This window comes from Mustela putorius, unplaced genomic scaffold (assembly GCF_011764305.1).
Source record: "Mustela putorius furo isolate JIRA1106 unplaced genomic scaffold, ASM1176430v1.1 tig00000698_pilon_pilon_pilon, whole genome shotgun sequence".
NCBI classification, from domain to species: domain Eukaryota; kingdom Metazoa; phylum Chordata; class Mammalia; order Carnivora; family Mustelidae; genus Mustela; species Mustela putorius.
Window position 1 is genome coordinate 6,058,684 of NW_025421449.1, and position 20,541 is coordinate 6,079,224.

At 50.2% G+C, this 20,541-nt stretch overlaps 2 protein-coding genes across 15 annotated transcripts in view; one reads left to right on the plus strand and one right to left on the minus strand.

The window, feature by feature from the left end:
- Nucleotides 1-833: 833 nt before the first annotated feature.
- DUSP13 (dual specificity phosphatase 13) lies at nt 834-13,871 on the minus strand. Of its 6 annotated transcripts, none has more exons than XM_004769355.2 (7): nt 13,667-13,871; nt 11,455-11,662; nt 9,412-9,516; nt 8,210-8,304; nt 4,534-4,707; nt 2,614-2,834; nt 834-1,920 (listed from the first exon to the last, which is right to left on the minus strand). In XM_004769355.2, the coding sequence occupies exons 1-7, from the start codon at nt 13,810-13,812 to the stop codon at nt 1,718-1,720; spliced, it is 1,152 nt and encodes a 383-aa protein (XP_004769412.1). In that variant the 5' UTR covers nt 13,813-13,871; the 3' UTR covers nt 834-1,717. The 6 variants fall into 6 exon arrangements, with proteins under 6 accessions (XP_004769412.1, XP_004769411.1, XP_044939448.1 ...); XM_004769354.2 differs by having other exon boundaries at nt 9,313-9,516; XM_045083513.1 differs by lacking the exons at nt 8,210-8,304; nt 11,455-11,662; nt 13,667-13,871 and having other exon boundaries at nt 9,412-9,494.
- Nucleotides 13,872-15,863: 1,992 nt separating this feature from the next.
- The window catches only part of SAMD8 (sterile alpha motif domain containing 8), a 50,632-nt gene continuing 45,954 nt past the window's right edge, over nt 15,864-20,541 (plus strand). For 3 of the 9 annotated variants that reach the window (XM_045083518.1, XM_013044309.2, XM_045083519.1), the window contains exons 1-2: nt 15,865-16,114; nt 16,747-16,776. In XM_045083518.1, the coding sequence (XP_044939453.1) occupies nt 15,941-16,114; nt 16,747-16,776 (204 nt within the window). In that variant the 5' untranslated portion in view covers nt 15,865-15,940. Of the gene's footprint in view, nt 16,115-16,746; nt 16,777-20,541 lie in introns of all 9 variants that reach the window. The other 6 variants (XM_013044308.2, XM_013044305.2, XM_045083517.1 and 3 more) reach the window with 6 other exon arrangements.

Consider the following 20,541-nt stretch of genomic DNA (forward strand, 5'->3'; position numbering starts at 1 on the left):
ACACAGTGTGCATGGGAACAGAATTACAAGAGATAAGGCTACAGATACAAGAAGGTTCTCAGATAATGAAGCATCTTTATACTTCATCAAGGTGTTTGTACTTAGGGAGTTGTAAGCAGTGTAGTGACGTGATTGGATTTTCGTTTTGGTAAGACGTCTGCATGGAGACCTGGATGGGCAAGGCTGAAGGCAGAGAGGCCAACAGTGGGCTGCTATTGGTGATCCAAGGTTCGGGGGAGAGGTGAGGGTGACTCGAAGCTGGGTACTCACAACAAAGATGAAGCTGGGGTGAGCAGACCCAAGGGGTACTGAGGAGGTAGAATCACATAGAATCACCCCTGTCTGAGAGGCAGGGGTCCAAGGCACCACCTGTCACTGACTTGAACAATAATGGCTGTCAGAACTCTTCATTTAAATGAAGAAGTAGGAAGAATTCAGCCAGTGGGATGGGGCTGATGAAAAGTGCAGCTGAGTTTGAAGTTCAAGTGCAATATTCAAATAGAGGTGGGCAATGGGATACAGAGGTTTGAAACTCAGGGGAGAGAATCCGGCTGGGGGTCTAGGAGTCATTGACCTGGAGATGTGAACTGAGGCTGTGGGGGTAAGAGAACCCCCACCCCACCCCCAGCAGGGTGGGAACTCTTCAGGAGTGAAGAGGTAGCAGCGAGAAGACTGGGAGCTTTTTACATTGTTTTATTTTATTTTTTAAAAGATTTTATTTATTTATTTGACACAGAGAGGGAGAGATCATAAGTAGGCAGAGAGGCAGGCAGAGAGAGAGAGAGGAGGAAGCAGGCTCCCTGCTGAGCAGAGTGGGGCTCGATTCCAGGACCCTGAGATCATGACCTGAGCTGAAGGCAGAGCCTTAACCCACTGAGCCACCCAGGCACCCCTTTACTTTGTTTTATTAGGGCACGAATACTAAGAAACTCAGAGTGAAACGTTTTGCTCCATCATATAACCATCCTTCGTCTGGGATTTCTGGGCTGTCTCCTCCCCAGACCCTATCGTCTCAGTTAACACTTGTGTTTTCCAGATGCCTCTTGCTTGAGTCAGTCCTTTTTAAAGTAAAACATAGATGAAAATATTCAAGAGATGCTACTTGCACAGCAAAAGTTCTGATGATTGCTTTTTGCTAGGGTGGGCATGGAGAGGATGCTGATGCACTGAACATCGGTCTTGATTCCGACAACCTAGCTCTTGGCTGATGCTACAGTGGAGGACAAAATGAAGAAAGGACCAGCTAATTCTCAGCACCTGTACCCTCTTCCTCCCTTTTGCACCCGAGGCAGATACCACTGATTAACCTTCACTTGCCCTCCGTCTCTACGGAGACTTGACACAGACTCAAACCCTTCCTGTAGGTTGCCCTCATGCTGACTCAGGGAAGGCAAGTCTTCTGGACTCTCATGACCATCTTGGGAGTAAGACACACCCCACAAACCACCAGAAGATCTCCTGTCTTTATTATGATGAACCTTTTATTATAGAGACAGACTGAACTCTCTTTTGTATAAAGAATCTCTGGATTGGGTCAGGGAAATCCACCTGCTAAAGGTCACCACTCAGTTCTCCCTGCTTCTGCCTCAGCTAAGCCCCCACTTGCTCTTTATACCTCAAGGTCTTTGGAAACAGCAGAGGCTGCTGTCCCCAGGGCCAGGCTGGCTGGGTTAGGCCATGCTGGCTAGAGGGTCAGGGCTCCCGGCTGCTCACCAAGTCAGAGTCGCCCTGTCTCCCGCCCCAGTCGGTTGTCCAGAACCTGGAGCTGCCGGAGGAAGCCCGAGTTGGGGCAGATATCACGGTGGGCCTGCACCGTCCGGATGGCCTCCACCAGGGTCATGTTCTCGCAGATCATGAGGAAGGCCAGGACAACTGTAGCAGAGCGGCTCACCCCCATAGCACAGTGTACCAGCACACGGCCTGCAGGAAGACACCGCCTAGTGTCAGCTACCTGCCCTTGCACTGACCACCCCACTGGGCACTGAAGATCCTTCTGCCAGCCTCAGCCCACCTGTCACAACACCCCGGAATACTGACAGTGTCCCCACAGTCAGAGGGGGCAGCTGAGGCCTAGACAGGGAAAGGGACTGGTTCAAGGTCACACAACAAGTTAACAGGGGGCGTTCCCTTCTCCAGGTCCAACGTGCTTCCTCGGGAATCCTTTGCAACTCTGGCAGGGTGTGAGGGGATACTGTATTTCTGGAGTACCCCGGATTTGTAGCAGATGACAGGGGTGTCCACCTACCTCCCTGTGCCCCCAGTTCTTTCCCTGTCCTTGTAACCTTTGGCTAAGGCCTCGTCTTAGAAGGGCCTGCTCAGCCTTTGCTAGACCCTGTACCTTCTGCCCAATACACTTATTGAGGGATATGGTTACAGGGACAACCACATTGGACCTTAGCTCCGTCTGTGATTGTTGGTCCCCTGAAGGAGACACTCACTAAATGGTAGTAGCTTATTGCTCCGTGCGGTGGGAAGGTTGTTGAAGTGGTTTATAACTCTGGACACCCAACCCAGCAATGCTACTGGAAAAAGAGCCCCAGATTCCACCCCCGCCAACCACCACAACCATCACCACCCCATCCCCCACCCCCCATGCCTTTCCCAGCAGCTCACCCTGGGGAACACTGAGGGCAGTTCGGATGTATTGAGCAACAGGTAGAAAGTAGACACTGAGGTCGAAGAAGGGGTTGTCATCAGCCTCAATGCCATAGTACTCCAAGGGCATTCCACGGTAAAACTTGGCACCTGTGTCCACCTGAAACTTGCCTGCAGCGACATTCACGACATGGGTGATGCCCAGCTGGACCAGCTTGCTCTTGTCCCTGGCTGCATACCTAGAGGGAAGGCATGGGGGAGTTGAGAGGGGGGCAGGTCTCATTGGGTCCCCTCTGGCTGGGCTAGAACTTATCCCCTTCCCTCCTCTGCCATCCTCGTCCAAGTGTGAGACTGGAAAGAGTGAATAGGCCCGAGTGAAGGGGCTCCTCTAGTTGAAGTTCAAGGCTCTTTTTCACTCTGGTCAAGTGCAGTTTGGCCCTATGCACCAAAAGCCTTAAAAATACAAGAAATATATACGTACTTTCCCTCAGCAAGTCCCCTTCTAGGAACTTAGAGGAAAAAAGATCCAAAATGTGTCCCCAAAAGTGGATCTATTGACATTCAAGATAGTGAAAAGTTGGAAGAAATCACTAAATACCCTGTAACAGGAGACTGAGTGTGGTATAGCTAAATGAAATGCTTTGCAACCCTTAAAATGTTACAGTTGCAGGTAAAGGAGGAAAGGTGTCTGTGCTATATTGAGAACGTGTGGAAAATGCAGGATACCATACAGAACACTGTTTAAAAATATTTTCAAAAGATGTTCTGTGGTTCCATTTCAAAAGCTTTCTATCTAAAGCAGATTACAAAATGGGACTAGAAAGACGTATCATTTTTGTAAAAAAAAAAAAAAAGTGAAAAGGCATTTATGTACATAGATGTGTATGCATTTTTTAAAAGTCAATAAGGATTTTATTACTGGTTACCTGGTGGGGGATATAGCATACTTGCCATATTATTAACAAGATACTGAACATATTTTCTAAATACTAAGGATAATTTCTAAAAGCCATATATTGATCCATAGGTTTCAAATGTTAGGAAAACTTTTGGGAAAATGACTCACAATTCTTTCTTTATAACTGTACACCCTAGAGAAACCTGTGTGTGTGCCCCCAGAACCCATGTACTAGACCGTTCCTAGGATCACTGTTCACAATAGCCAAAAAGTCAAAACAACTCAAATGTCCATATACGACCAAATGGATAAACTATGGTATAGTCATACAGATGAATAGTATACAGCAATGAAAAATGAGAGAGCCACAGCTGCATAGAACATGGGTGAATCTGACAATATTGAGCAAATAAAATCAGACACAAAATGCACACAATATGATTCTATTCATATAGCTTTAAAAGACAAGCAAAACCACATTGTTAGGTATATGAATGTTGAAACTATAAAGAAAAGCAAGGAGATTATTCCAATACTTAGTAGTCATCTACAGGGAAGGGGGTTATGCTGAGAAGGGTCAGTTACTTTTGAGGCATTAGGAATGTCCTGTTTCTTAACATGGATGGTGAAACAGTTCGTATGTCCTATATGTACTTTTCTTTTCTTTTTTTTTTTTCTTTAAAGATCTTCTATCTATTTATTTGACAGAGAGATATCACAAGCAGATGTAGAGGCAGGTAGAGAGAGAGAGAGAAGCAGGTTCCCCGCTGAGCAGAGCCCCATGCGGGACTCAATCCCAGGACCCCGAGACCATGACCCGAGCCGAAGGCAGCGGCTCAACCCACTGAGCCACCCAGACGCCCCTATATGTACTTTTCTTATGTGTGTTCTATTTCCACATTAAAATTAATAACATAAAAGGATAGAGACGTGTGGAAAGAGATGGAAGGAGGCAAAGACAGTACCCCCTCTGCCCCTGCAAATCTCGGGGAGAGGTTTCCCTTCTATTCCCTCCACCTCCTGCCGTGGGTTGTACTTACGCATCTCCTAGGAAGAGGTTGGGCCAGACCTCGTTGATGTGGCTCAGCATGGCGGCCCGACGGACCCACAGCAAGCGCTGGAGGTAGGCCAATGTGGGCGGCTGGTAGGGGGACCCCCGGACCGCCCCGTGGATCTTAGGCCTCCGGAGATCTTGCTTCTGCAGCGAGTCCATACTGAAACAGAGTGGACACTGTGGTAGTTGGGGGCAGGATCCCCACCAGTGGGTCCAGCTGAAGGGAGGCCCAGGCACGGTGCAGGGCCCAGGGGCCACTGGGATGTGGCAGGAAGGGCCTCAGCTATTAACCAGCTCAGCTGGGGCTGAGACCTAGTTCCTTTTCTCCAGAGAACAAGGGAATCAATCCATTGTAAACTGCTGTGGAGCTGGGAAGGTCTCTCCTGTCCTTTCCAGAGGTCCTGGATGTTGGAAGCTTTGCCCAAAGAGCCACTGGAGTTCCTTGTGGGTAGCAACTCCCCCTTAAGTCACTGATACTTGGGACTTTGTAGGGATGGGGACCTCAGAGGTGCACTTAGGAAGGCCCTCACACCTGGCAGCTCACCTCAGGCCCCCTCCTCTGCTATTTCCAACTCCGCTCCCGAGTCCCTAGTCCCTCCCAGCTTTGGGTGCTTGAAGGAGAGAGCCCATCTCATGAAATGGCATTTGTTAGCATCTCCATACGGAGTAAGCTGATGCCTCGTAAGAGCCTGAGGCCTCACTCAGACGAATGTTTTAAGTGATGCCCAAAGCTGTTGTGGCTGATAGGGAGCAAGGCTGGGGTTTCAGTCCGGTTGTGCCCCAAGCCTTCCGGCTGCCACCTCTGGGAACTCCAGAGAGGGTCACTACTCCATCTGTCTCTCCAGAGGAGCCTGGTGCTGCTGTCGCACCTCTACCTCTAGGCCCTGGGACGTTCCTCCTTACCCCCATGACTCAGGCCAGTGCTGCAGGTCAGGCCTCACCCAGGTGGGATGGCTTGTGTCAGGAGTCGGTTGTCTGAGGGTGTCCGGGCCCCTGCAGAGCTGGGATGTCAGTGGCACCAGAACCTGGGGCTGGTGCGGAGCTGGGAAGGAGTGCCTATCTCGGCTAATCGTCCCTGGCCCCCTCAGCCAGTAACTAGGGAAGGTACAAACTGGGAAGAACATCTTTTCTCTTGGGTTGGCAGTGACAGGACCGGGAAGAGAAATGGGCACCCAGGAGGCCACCGGCTTGGCCAAGCTCACCCAGTGGGCAGCTGGTGGGCAGGGTGGAAGTGAAGAGCCGGCTTTCCCCCTCATCTCCCACTGTCACCTCTCAGGGCAGGCAGAGTGGCCTGCCACCTACCTAGGGCATGACCTGGGGCCAGGAATGGGGGAGTGGATACAGGGACGGGACTCAGCACCCAAGCGGAACCCGCCGGGTTCCGCCCAGAACACAAATGCTGTGAAGTGGCTAGAATTCCAGGTCCTTCCCTTGGAGCCGGTGGGGGTGGGGTCTGAGTGCCGACCTAGGCCGCTGTGGACTGAAGTGCAATCCTTCCAAACTCCCAGGCCCCTCTCTGCTTGGCATCTCTGGGACGAAGGCCCTTGGCCCTGGAACTCCCCTTGGACATGGGAGGCTAACTGAAGTGGTGGAAAGAGAACTTCAGAGGGAGGGAAGAGAGAGTGGCCGTAACTCACTCTGTGGCCTCCAGCAAGTCTTTGCTCCTGTCTGGGCCATGGCCTGTCTTTTTCTTGTGCGAGATCCTGGCCTTGCCCTTTTAGGATTCCCTGGGTGGGGAGGGGGGTGTCTGACCTGAGAGGGAGAGCAGAGGCTGGGTTTGTGGTAACCACAGGGTAGGGAGCAGCGAAGTGTGTTGGGGCTGGGGAAAGCCCAGGCTCCAGGCTTGTCCAACAGCCACACTCCTGTGTAGCCAAAGGCTGGGGGTGAGTGAGCAGAGGTGGGCTAGGATGGAGCTCTGGGAAGCGGGGGAGATGTACCCCAGCCTCTGAGCTTGGCGTGGGGTGTGGCCGCCACCCTGTGGCCAGTGGACGCATAGCAGCCCAGCTGTGCCCGGGCAGCTGGCCGCCTGGGTCTGGCTGAGACACAGGGGGGTCTCAGGGGTCTCCTGGGAAGAGAAAGACACAGCATAGGCACCAAAGATTGGGGGCTGCTGGGCCACAGCCCATGTTTCAACTTCTGAGGGGCCTTAGGTCCAAGTCTGGAGAATGGGGCCTTTTCCTTGGACTTAGGGGTATTCTTTGTTTGGTTCCACCTAGAGTTGCACACTTGAAGCTCACGGATGTACCCCCACACCTGTCTGCTTTGTCCCGCTGGGGCCCAGCCCCCTGCCCCAGGATTCATCCTCCAAGTTCCAGACATAGCCAGGGAAGGGAGGTCTGTGGCTGCAGCAGCTCCCCTGGTTTCTGCTGCCCCCAGAGCTGGCCTGACTCCTCCCCCCACATCCCCGCCACCAGCCACCGCAGAGCGAAGCACGGGGCCCAGCATTTCGTAGGGACAGGCCAGGCCTGGCTCTTCTCCTCCTCCTCTCTGCCTCCTTCCTGCGCTTTCTCCCTGAGCCTAACAGCTGCCTCCCTAGGCAGTGGCTTCTTGGCTCCTGGGCTGCCGCTGTTTACGAGGTTAGGCACTTGTTTTCTGTCTTTGTGTGTGTCCCTCCTCTCCATGTGGCTCTCCCCAGCCTCTCACAGGAGCTCCTGCTCTGCCACAGTGCTCACCACACCGCTCTGCATGCCCGTGGCCTCAGGCCAAGGCCCAGACCTCCTCAGGGGAAGGGGGCATCCATGGCCAGCCACCTCCTCAGCTGAACCTCCAGATGTTCCCACTGGCCTTCCCTCCTAGCCAGTCTCTCTGCTTCTCCCGTCTCCTCCCCAAGCAGGGACCGTGGCCAAGGACAGTGGAGGCCAGGCATCTCAGGGCAGGACATGAGGAGTCTGGCAAAGGACACCTCGGGGCAAGTGGCAGGTGAGCAGCCGATGGTGACCAGCCAGTGGGACTCTGTCCTGGAAGGGCAGATCTGGGCAGAGTTCTCAGGCGTGGTATTTGTGGTTCTTGCTGAACCAGTTCCTTCACAGGCTACTGTAAGAATTTCATGAGATACTAAAAGGAAGGCCCCTTTCACAGGCCTATCTTAGGATAGATGCCCTCCCAAAGGGTACAGCTTACTATTATTATCATTACTATTATTACTACCCTTTTTAGTATAATAATAATCATAATTATTATTATTATTTCTTCGAGCCTTAGCCATATCTCCCCACAGGACAGTGAGGCTTAGTCTCTGTCTCTTTGTGTCTCTTGAGGTTTGTTTCTCTGTCCAGCAATAATTGTAATTATTTTCACCACTTACTAAGGATCTACTAAGCTACAATAAGGTACCAGACAGAGCTAAATGCTTACATTTTCTCACCGGATCCTCACAGTGCCCTTATGAAGCAGCTAATATTATCATCCCCATTTTACAGATGAGGAAACTGAGGCTATGGAGCGGTTAAGCAATATGTTCAAGGTCATACAGCCAATTAGCATGGGATCTGGGATCCAAGACCACATCTTTCTGATTCTACCTTGCTTTGTCTGTGCCTCTGTCTCTAACCCAGTCTGTGCTCCAATCTAACCCAGTCCCTCCACAACACCCACAAGCCCAGGTGCCCTGGCCCTCATGACCCAGCATGCTCCGTGGCCCCGAGATAGGGGCACTCACCCACCTGTGGGGGTATCTGGCCCAGGCTGTGTTCTTCTCTGACGGGCACTTTGTGCTGTCTGCTTCCAGCTCCCTGTCTCCGCACACTTGATGCTGTTGCTATTTTTTGATTTGAGTTTAATTATAAAGCATGATGTGCTGCTCCCCTCTTCTGGCCTCCCCCGACACTTCCAACTCACCCACTGGTCCCTGGCATGGTCAGTGCCAACCCCAGCCAGGCACCTGGCCTTGCCAGGGGCAGAGGCAGCCCGCAGGGGTCTGCTTGTGGTCTGGGTGTATGCATATGTTGATTGTGGGACAGGGAGAAGGAAGACCCACCAAGCCATTTTCAAAGCTCCCTTAACCTTCAAGGGTGGTGGGAAGCATGGGCAGAAGATTAGAGCGGGAAGGATCTTCCATGGAGGAGGACAGAAAAAAGACTAGCCAAAACCACACACAAACAGGCAGCCATGCCAACATTAGAACCCAGGTCTGGGGGTGCTTAGCTGGGAGCTGAGAACTATAGGACTAGCCCAGGATTCAGAACTAGAAGACTCAGGCTGAGGAAAATGGGGTGTACCCTTACAAAGGTGAAGGTGAGGTTCAGAGCAGGCCTTTAGATCTGCCCCGGCCTGAAGTCAGATGCTGTATGTCTAGAAGCCACTGTGCCCTCTGCCAGGCTCCTCCCTAACCCAGACCTCACTGTCTCTTGAGGCCAGCCAGATGGTCCGTTAGGTCCTTTCCAAGGCCACTGGGGTCAGTTAGGGACCTTGGATTTGGGCCTGTTAAGATCCCTTCCTGCTCTCCAGAGACCCTCCCCATACACTCATATACTTCAGTACTCGTCTTCACTCACACTCCCAGATGCCTGAGACACACACAGACGTCTACCTGCCTGCAGCCACACCTACAAGGGGTCTCTGAAGTCTGAACTCCAGGGAGCTAGGGCTCAGCCCCTGCTGGGGTTTCCGGAGTCCTGGGGAGAGCTGGTGGAGGCAGCTGTGGCCACGGACTATCACAAACACCTAGAACCCCCTCCCCTTCTCCTCCCAGCCTCATAGCCCAGGGAACTTGGAGTCCCAAACAGAGAAGCCTCAGGGGTTGGCTGAGAAGGCAGAGAATTCCCACCTGAGGGGACTGAAGACAGTAGCCAACGTGGAGCGCAGGCAGCAGGAGGAAGTAGATGGGGTAGCATGCTCTAGGGCAGACCGCACACTGGGCTCTTACCATCTTCCTGGTCTCCGCCTGGGCCAGAGCCTCCAGCAGCACCAACAGGGCCAGTGCCAGGGAAACAAAGTGGCCCAGCCCTGTGGCAGGGAGAAAGGACCAGCTCTGGGGGAGAGATGAGCTCCATGTTATAGGTTGGCAACCCAAGGCCTAGATCGGCTGGGACTTGTAAGGGAAGGGACAAGACCTGCCACCTAACCTGTCTCTGCCTTGAGCCCTCTGTGTAAGGTCAGGTGGTTATGGGTGCCAAGAGAGAAAAACCAGGTTTGGGGCCCAGGGATCATGGAGAGACATGACCTCTCCCCATCATCTTTCAGAGTCCCTAGGTCTGCAGTGTACGGCTGCATAGGCTGCACACTGCATAACTCCTGGGGCTCCAGTTGTACCGGCTATTTAGTGGATGGCACCTCCAGGAACTGTGCAATGCTGCAGCCTGACTGATTTCCCCAAAGCCAGCTGCCTGATGGGAAAGAAGCTGAGGCTTGAGGTCAGGGTATTTAAGGGCTCCAGGCCAAGGAAGTGGGGCAACTGGGCATAATCAGAGATGTGCTGTTCTACCAGTTCCCTGAAACTGGTTCAGAGGAGAGAGCAGGATGCCATTCCTGTCTTTCTCTTGGCTCCCCATACCTGCAGAGCTCCCCACAACAGTTTCCCACCCAGCTCAGCCCTGGGTCTAATCCCAAACCCAGCTATAACCCTGATTTCTCCCATTACACTCATCCCCAAACTCTAAACCTAGCTCTCCATCCTGCCCAAATCCCCACCCCCGAGGTGCTCACCCTCCTGCCAGTGTCAGGAAGGGGGCGGAGTGCTAAAGTGCTCCCCCTTAGTGGCGCTGATTATGCATTCAGAGACAAAAACAGCTTTTGGTGGGGGGCCCGGCAGGGGGAAATTCAATCCACACCTGGCAGGAGAAACCTGCCACTTTCCCAACTCCCAAGGGAGCCTTGGCCAGTCACCCACCCCCAGCCAGCAGACCCTCTGAGCCAGAGGGGTGGTGGAGTACCAGCCCAACTCAGGGCTGAGGATAGATGAGGGAAGGAACAGCATGGGTAGGAGCTAGAGGTGGGCTAGGGCCAGTGGAAAGCAGCCTTGGGGCTTAACTCCCCAGCCCATGGCCCTCAGCAGGGATGTGAATGAGAGGAAGGTGGGCTATTGGAGACAGACAGGAACAGACCCAGCCTGGGCACGGTTGGAGAGGAAGGGCTCTGGACACTGTGGCTTCCTCACAATGCTGCTCCCTGCACCATGAATTACTGCAGGAAGAAACACCCCTGTCTCCTCCCAGCTGAGCTGGAGAACTTTTCACAGGGCTGGTGGCAAGGAGATTGAAGCAGCACTCGGTGTACATTTGTGGTCTGGAAGCCTGAGAAGCAGCGTGGCTACAGGGGGGGGCCCAACTCCTTCTCCTAGGCAGCTGGGGACACTGGAGCCTCCAACAGGAATGGGGAAACCTGGGGGGAGGAGGTGTTGAGGATCTGTTCCTCATACGCAACTTAAGGACTGACTGCTAATTCTCCCAATGCTTTTGCACACATAGCTGCCGGGCAGGGAGGTCAACGGAAGCAGAAAGGAGCTGGATAGACTTTCTGGAAGACCTTTATGTCCCACAGGGGTCCCGAGAACCAGAGAGGGAGCAAAGGTTGGGAGGCTCCTTCTGTGGATCTCTGAGATCAGACTGATTGGGGGAGGGCAGGTAGGGAGTGGGGTACTGGGTCCAAGACAGGGAAAGGAGGGGAAGGGAAGGGCAAGATGACAGCAGAACTGTGTATCAAGCAGGGCTCATGTGAGGAGGCCACAGCTAGTGGCAGGAGCCCCAGTTCTCCCTCCCCACTGTGAGAAGGAGATGCAGGGCTGGCCTGAAAATAACAAGCATAGAGTGACAGCTGGGCTGCACTGGCCCCCCAGAGCTGTAGTTGGGTCCGGACCCCTGCCAGCCCTCTCTGGCCTTCCCTGCCACGTGCCTTGTGCAGCCCTTACCTGACCTCTCACTTCTAATTGCACCCATCCTGCCCCCCACCTCATGTCCTGCTCAGCCCTCACCTGGCCCCTCAGTTCCGGCCTGTGCCCCGCAGCTGCTGGTCCAGCTGGCAGAGCTGGTGGAGGAAGCCTCGGTTGGGGAAGACCCATCGGTGTTGCCTCACGGTGATCACTGCCTGGCGCAGGGACAGCTGCTGGCGCAGCATGAGGTAGGCCAGGACCAGCGTGGCCGAGCGGCTCACCCCAACCACACAGTGCACCAGGACCTTGGCTGAGGAAGACATCCTGGTGAAAGACGCTTTTCCCACCTGCTGGCCCACCCAGAAGCAGGGGTAGGGACTCACATGCCTTCCCCTGCTCGCCTTGGGTACATCTGTAACCCTGGGCAAACTGTTCAGCCTTTATAGTTCTGGACTCAGTTTCCTGATCTGTCCAATGGGTATACCAATACCTAATTAGCATACCTTGGGGATAGGGTCCAAATTCCTTAACGTGGCTTACAAGACCCTCCATGAGCTCGAGTGGCCCCTGCTGACCCTAGAGCTTCACCTCCAGCTGCCTCACTACGACCTTTACCCTGAGGAACACTGAGTCACCTTCAGTTCCTCAAAGCTGTGCTGGTCTCTGGCCTCCAGCCTTAGCACACGTTATGCCAGCTACCTCTAAAACTTCTCCTGTTCCTGGTCTGACTAATGTCGATTACTCATCTGACCGGTTTCGGCTAAGACATGTTTCCCGGTGTAGTCTTTCCTGACCATTCATGGCATCACTTGAATCACAGAGCAGCTCAACCTTTTTACACGTGGCCCAGTGAATCCTGTTGTAGAGGATAGGCCCCTCACCTCCCTGGTCCCCTGGATTGAACGCCCTTGCCTTGTTCCTGTTCTCCTAGATCTCTTCACATTTACCCATTCATATGAATAGTACTCATAATTTTGACTGTCTTTCCACAAAGCATAATGACAAGTTCCATAAGAGCAGGAACTCTGCCTTGTCTAAGTGTGGATTCAAGTATCTAGCTCAGCGCCTGGCACAGAATAGATAATAAACAGAGGGGATATGAATAGGATGTCGAACAAATGAATGTCAGAGCGCTCTGGGTATCAAAAAAAAGTGCAGTGAGACATAGTTTTGTCTTTCCCGTCAGGCAGATGAGAAACTGACATTCAGAGAGGGATACTGGCTAACCGGGGGGCAGGGATTATAGGCACTGATATTTGAGAGGAAACTGGACATCACCCCCCATGAGAAAGCAGGATGGGATATGGGTTCAGACCCAAGTCCTACCCCCAGGTGTGCTGAGAGCACGGTGGATGAAGTCAGCGGCTGAAGAGAAGTAGGCACTGATGTCGAAACTGGGGAGGTCGTGGGCCGGTACCCCCAGGTAGCTCACACTGCTGCCGTAGAAGTCAGGGCTACCCTGACAGTAGAGGCCCCCGTGGGCTGCGTTCAGCACATGGGTAATGCCCAGCTTCCATAGCTCAAAGCGGTTATTTGCCGTGGCCCTAGGAAGGGGAGGAATAGGGCTGGATCCTGGGTAAGCCACGGGGTCCAGGAAGGAGGTTTTTTCTGGCCCTCTGCTTCAGAGGGACAGAGTCATAAAGGTCCAAAGGGAGCCACAAGGAACCCAGTAGGCTTGAGCCCCATCCTCAGAGCTTTCTGGTGGAAGAGTTGGTGGCATACAGGGTTATCTTTAGACCCTCTGTGCTTCCTGAGGCCATCTGCTCCTGCTTTTGCCAAGACAGGAAGGAAAGAATTGCTTCAGCCCTATAATCCAGCTGCCCCTCCTTTCCTGCCCCATGTCTCCCCACCCACATCTGGCCTCTCCTGGCCACTACCTCATACCTGCTTCTAATTTGCAAATTCAGTGGTGACATCTTCCCTGATTCACCTTTCTCACCCACTCTGTGTCCAGAGGAGGGAGGCTGGGACCAGGAAGGGGAACTCTCTGTTTATCCCATGTCATACCCGAAAGCACCATTCCCCAGGCCTCTGCCCCCTGACACACCAATTGTCCTGGATATATCAAAAGACTTCAGGATCCTCTGGGAGCTCCAGTCATCCAGGCAGGCAAAAGCCCTGCCCCCCCTAGTGGTCACATCTGATCACTGCATTGTTCCCAGCACCCTGGGGTCCTGGACTAAGTCCCTGGCCTGGGATTTGCGGAGCAGAACTATTTCTCCTTCTTCCACCCAGCTCCCATTGCTGATAAAGAGCCCAAGAACTGTCTCTCCTTGTCCCCTTCCCCACATCCCTTCAACCAGCTACCACTCACGCATCTCCTATGTAAAGGTTGGGCCAAACTTCATCCACGTGGCTGCAAGAAACCTTCCCTGCCCTCAGGAGCTCCTCCAGTTCCAGAACGCTGGGGCAAGGTGTGGCTTCCTCTCCCCTCAGCACTGGGACGGAGGCTTCAGCCATGGGCCAGGCCAGCCCACCCACCCCTCTGTGTCTGCGGTTACTCCTCTCTGCCTCTCCAGTGTCATTTCTCCTTCCCGGAGATTGGCAGGGACAGGTGGGACAGAAGCAAGTGACTCAGCAAGTCACAGAGGCCTCCAGAAACAACAAGACATTTTTCCCCCTAAGTCACCCCCTTAACCTCAAACCCCGTGACAACATGGAATCAGTCATATCTAGGCAAGTCACTTAAATTTCTTCCTCAGTTTCTCATCCTCAGTTTCCTCAGTTTCATGAGGATTAAATGAAACAAAGGATATTCTGTTTAACACATAGTAGATGCCCAAGAAACATTTGTTGAACTAATAGCCTTAGGGCCCAGAATAAGGCTATTTAGTTCGGAGAACTGAGTTAAAATGGAGATCCAGGATGGAGAGAGGGTGGTTGGTTTCAACAATGAATGGCTTTTTAAAAAAGCTCTGCAGGTCTGGGTGGGCCAAAAAGTGAGTGGAAACCATATGGCTGCTGAGTGAGCTTCAGGATTATGAGGCTGAGGGGAAGCTTCCTACATTGTAGGGTCAGAGAAATGTGGAGAGGAGCACCCTTCATCTAAAGGGTGCTCACGGGGTTTGTGGGGGAAGGTTTGAACAATGGTTCTATAATGAAAAGATTTCTCAAAAGAGAAGGCTGAAATGGGCCGTGTATATCAAAGTGGGAAGAAGGGAAGTGAATGCTGCCTTAAACCTGAGGAGCCAAAGGGGCTGTCATCAGAAACATTTTTCGGGTGGGAGGGAGATTCTCCTGCTTACAAGGGCTTTTGTCCCCACAAAAGAAACTGCGAAAGGTCTATATATCTGGCCTTTTGTCAGAGCCAGTTACCGGCAGAAGCGGTAAGAAAACGTGCCTGCTCTCAGGTGACTTGGTGAAGGCCCTGACGGGATGGAAGGCATATGGGCTGCAGTGGGAAGGCTTCCAGCCGCCCCTGGTCTTGAGCCCAGCTTGAGGGTAAAGGCTACACCAGGGGATCCCGTGGGAGAAGTATGCAGTCATGTTCACCCTAGAACCTGTCTCCACCCCTTCAGAGCCACCAAAGTCTGCTCTGCACTTGATAAGAAAGAAGGTCAAGGAGGGGTTGGAGCCCAGGTCACAGGTGGTTTGGGATTTGGCTTATGTCAATTCTAGGCCTGGGTTAGGGACTTTCCGATAATGAAGAGGAGCACAGGTTGCGAAGGTAGACAGATTTAAGTAGGAATACTGGCTTTAGAACATATTAATTGCAGTACCTCAAATGGGTTGCTCAGCCCCTCTGTTTTTTTTTTTTTAAGATTTTATTTATTTGGGCACCTGGGTGGCTCAGTGGGTTAAGCCGCTGCCTTCGGCTCAGGTCATGATCTCAGGGTCCTGGGATCAAGTCCCGCATCAGGCTCTCTGCTCAGCAGGGAGCCTGCTTCCTCCTCCCTCTCTCTCTCTGCCTGCCTCTCCATCTACTTGTGATTTCTCTCTGTCAAATAAATAAATAAAATCTTTAAAAAAAAAAAAGATTTTATTTATTTATTTGACAGAGATCACAAGCAGGCAGAAAGAGGGGGAAGCAGGCTCCCTGCTGAGAAGAGAGCCCCATGCAGGACTCGATCCCAGGACCCTGAGATCATGACCTGAGCTGAAGGCAGAGATCCACTGAGCCACCCAGGTGCCCCAGCCCCTCTGTGTTTTAACACCCTGCAGAGCTGGCACAAAGATTTTAAGTGAGATTTATCTGGCATGTGGTATAAGGACTGTCAGAAAGTAAAGGGGCAATAAATAGTATCAATGATCACTGGATGCTGACACTTGGGGAGATGCTGGCTCCCTCCAAAGGAATTAGGCAAGCTCTTCTTGCTCCCAAACTTCATCTACTAATCTCATAAGCGCCCCCGCTCCTTCACCAACCCCTTACATTCTCCCACTTTGGCCTTGGGACTGACGCATGCGCTCTCGGGCTTCTTTGCTGCGGTTTTGCTTCCCTCGCCCATCTTGAATCCCGCGACCCTTCCGGTTTGGGCCCCGCCCCCGCCCGTAGGGCCCCGCCTCACGCCCGTAGGGCTCCTCCTCCCGAAGCAGTTCCGGTTCGGACTCCAGCGGCTGCGGGAGAGGCAGAAGACTAGCCGAAGTGATGCCTGCGCGCAGCCGCCACCGCCCCCGCCTCCACTCTAGCTCACCGCCCCGGGCTCCGCCTCCGCCGCTCGAGGCGCTTCACTCCCGCGAGGCCCGGAGGGCCCGGGACTCCGACGGCGATTCGGACGCCGACTCGGAGGTGGGTCAGGGGATCCCGACTCGCACCGCGGAGGTGAGCGGAAGCAATGCCTGAGGAGAGGGGAGTTTGCGGGGCGCCCGCCGCGGAGGATGAGTTGGGAGTCAGGGGCGGAGCCGGGCTGCCGAGGACTGGGGTCCGAAGGGGCCACAGGAGACGGTTGAGGGACCCGGGAGGGTCTGCTCTAAAATGGAATCTGTGGAAAATGGAGGCTGTTGAGCCGAGGGCCTTGAGGGGGTTGACGATGGCTGGAGACTGAGGAGCGAGGGTAGTGGAAGACCTGAGGGAGGGGTGGCTTTGAAGAGGCAAGGGCTTGGAGGGTTTGGGAAGCCGAGTAGTGGGGGAAGCCGATTCAAGGGCTCCCGCGGGAATGCGGGGCCGGAGGAAGGGATGCTCTGGGATTTGGCCTTGGGGGCGAGGGATCGGGAGCCACCAGGTGGGTTATTACAGCTTGGCGAGGGAGACGGGACGGGGTTGTGACAGACGAGGTGGCTGACCTCAGGGTGGGTGGGTTGGCTTGCTAATCAGAAGGATTTAGGTTTGATTGGAAGAGGGAGGGGCTGTCGGATAGGAAGTCGTCTGACCTGAAGGGCCAGAAAAAGAGAAATGGGGTCAGGAAAGAAAAGGAGCCCTTGGGGATCTAATTCAAGGCTTTGGCATTTTCACAGGTGTCTCTGAAAGCGCCGAAGATCGCTAGGGTAATACGCTTGGATTGTGGGGCTTTCTCGTTTGTGGACAGTGGATCCTTTTAAGAATCTGGGGCGGTGTTGAACACTGATTTGCCGGAACGGCTGGGGGAAGTAGTAAAAAGGAAGTGATGTTCGGAAAAGATAGTGAAAGGGGTGATTCTGACAATAAAGATACCATTTGGGTTTCTTCTAACAGTAGTGGTGTGGGTTTTTCTTTTCTTTTGTTTTGTTTTGTTTTCTTAAAGTTTACTTTAAGTTAGATCTTTAAGAAAGAAAAGATTTAATACGCTACCTTTAAATTAAAAAAAATCAAAACAAGAATTTGGACACTTAGGGTTTACAGATACTCCGTATTGACTGGTTACACTTTGCCAACTAGAGTTGACACATTTACTACAGGGTAAAAATATGGTCAGTGCAGGTGTCTGGGTTAAAAGAGTTAGCCCTTGAACAACAGGGGTTTAGAAGCATGCAGTCGTAATCCCTTTTAACTTTAGACTCTTCAGAAACTTGGCTAATAGCCTGTTGACCAGGAGCCTTACTGATAACATAAACAGTTAACATAGTTTATATGTTATGTGTATTATGTTTTATATTCTTATAATAAAGTAACCTACCAGCAAAGAAGATGTTAAGAAAATCATATGGAAGAGAAAATAAGTTTACAGGACTGTACTGCATTTATTGAAAAAAAAAATGCATACAAGTGGACCCATACAATTCAAACCCTGGTGTTCAAGAGTCAGCTGTCTATGTGAAATCACCACAGTCCAGGTGTACCAGCTCTTCTCTCATTCATAACTCCAGGATTGGGGTCTCTTGAAAATTGGAGGGGTACTTCTGACAAATTTGCAGAACCAATATTAATGCAACTTTGCATATACTGTGTGAATATTTTAAATAGAGATCTAGAAAAATAAGAATAGAGGATGCTGTAGTAGGCAGCAAACAGAACTGGGATAGGTGGGTACATAGATACTTTTAATTTTTTTTTAAAGATTTTATTTATTTATTTGACAGATCACAAGTAGGGTGGGGAGGATGTGGGGGAGGTGGGAAGCAGGCTTCCTGCTGAGCAGAGAGCCAGATGTGGGGCACGATCCCAGGACCCTGAGATCATGACCTGAGCCAAAGGCAGAGACTTAACCCACTGAGCCACCCAGGCGCCGCCCCTACATAGATAGTTTTTGTGGAAGACGTAGTACCAAAACAGTAATTGTGCCAGAAAAATGATGATTGCAATATTTATATTCACTTTAGTAGAAAAAAAGTTAATTTCCTTTTGTAATTGTTAAATTATAACATGGCTTCAGGAAGTCTTTAACTTGATCTGTGTTTTATAAGATTACTTTTACAACTTTTTATTTGGTTATACATTTTGCAAATTTGTTGGCCATTTCAAAACAAACTTTTAATCAAGTGTTTCTTCTCTAAATGGGTATTTACTGTTTAATCTTCATGCAGGGAAAATGTACTCATTGCAAAAACTTTCAAATATTAGTTAATGTGTATAGACTGTGTCCTATATTCAGATGCTCAGGGGACTGGTAATTATTTCTTGAAAGGAAAGATAAATTCTCTTTTCATTAACTGTTGTCAAAAGATTAAACTCCCTTTTCTTCAACTTAATACAAATGATCTTTAGCTGGAAGTTACATAATATTACTATTGTTTATGTTTCTGCTTAAGGACACCAGACTGAGACTCTCTAAAGACTATGTCTTCAGGGCGCCTGGGTGGCTCAGTGGGTTAGGCCGCTGCCTTCAGCTCGGGTCATGATCTCAGGGTCCTGGGATCGAGTCCAGCATCGGGCTCTCTGCTTAGCAGGGAGCCTGCTTCCTCCTCTCTCTCTCTCTCTCTGCCTGCCTCTCTGCCTACTTGTGATCTCTCTCTGTCAAATAAACAAATAAAAAAAAAAAATCTTAAAAAAAAAAAAAAAGACTATGTCTTCATACTTAGCTCTAAATAAAAGTCAGCCAGAACGTGAGTGGCTCAGTTGGTTAAGCAACTACCTTCAACTCAGGTCATGATCCTGGAGTCCCGGGATCGAATCCTGCATCACATCGGGCCCCTGCTTAGTGGGGAGTCTGCTTCTGCTTCTGCCTCCCACCCTCCCCCCTCTCATGCTCTCTCTGTTTCTCTCATTCTCTCTCAAATAAACAAATAAATTAAATAAAAGCAATTAAAAATTTATGGAGTTGAACTGAAATAGAACTCTCTATTAAGGTTACATCTTAATATTACTATGAAATTAAACCATTAAATGGAGTTGTGCAATTAATAGATTAGCATGCCTAATAGTTATTTTTGTTTCCCTTTGACAGTTCTCACACTTAGTTGTAAAAAAAATTCCGTTTCATGCTTGAGCAATTTCCCTAGACAAGGAGAAGCCATCATGACCACAATGGCAGAACGTGCAGATATACTTAGATAAATCAGTTTTTATTTCAGTAGTACTTTCCATTTTGTAAAGACTTTAATTCACAGTGCACAGCTACTTGTAAATATTCTTTTTTTGTTAACCATCAAATTTTCACTGCTTTTTCAAAACTTTGCCATAGCTGATTTAGAGACATTTTTATGGCTTTTTTTGAGAATTGAAATTTGAACATTGTTTTTGAGAAGTTTTTCTATCACTGATGTTCTAATGAATATTGTCATTTTGTCTTATAAAAATGTCCATGTTAAAGAAAAGAAAAGAAATGTGAACTTGGGTTAAAAAAAAATGACCATGTTAATTAGATATTCTTTGAAAGTTCTTACCTACAGCCCTAATGTAATACATGATGTTAATAGTAATTCTTACTTTAGGTCTTACTGTCCTCTTAGCTTTGAGAAATCCAGAAGTTAACAAAAATTGGAGAGCGTGAACCAGACTCGCTTGGAGATCTAGTCAGTGTTTACATGATGCCTCTGTCACTGGTTCATAATTTGTCGTTTGAGTATGGGGTATGGATTTGTGACAGGCTTGTTGTGTCCGTGTTCCTCCCCCCAGATACACAGCACCATCATCACTGAATCTTAAGCCTGACCCCTACTAGCTAACTCTAGACTTCATGTCTCTCTGTTGAAATGTTCTGTTACTTTACTGCACACTGGGTCCTCCCAGTGATAAAATGATTTCAGTATGGAATGTTACATGAATCTCTCTTGGCTCTTGCTTAGGATAGTAGAAACTGGGAAAGCTTGGTTACAGTAGTTTAATTGCAGTGTTTCACCATAGAATGGTTTTTATCATATGTACCTCAAAGGCGTGTTTTGAAGTCAGTGACCTATATTTATATTTGTCTCAAATTTATATTGTCGGTTTAATTAAGCATTTGAATTGTGGCAGTGTCAAGAGAGGCAGTAATATATCTATTATCTTGACCCTTTGCTCTCTTAAAATTCTTGACAGGTAGGACATTCTAGTAGGAGATAAGAAATGAGAACCATGAATTCTACTATAAGGTCTTCTTATAAGTGAAACTGTATCACTGAGTTACTGAAAATGCCTGCAAATTGGTTTTAGTTTGGAACTTTGAGACTAAATTGATGTCAATTTCATCAGTACAATATTGTCATAAAACTAAAGCTTGCCAAAACCATACATTAAATTTGGGGTTCAAGTCCAATATATTTTTGCAATATTATAATAGATTTTGAAACCTTGAGCTAGTTTCTAATTTTCCATTATGCTGATTTGATTTGGAGGTGTAGCATATTTAAAAATAAAGATTTTACTAATAAATATCTCAGACCACTAGCCTTTCTAAATACCATTTTAAAATTTTT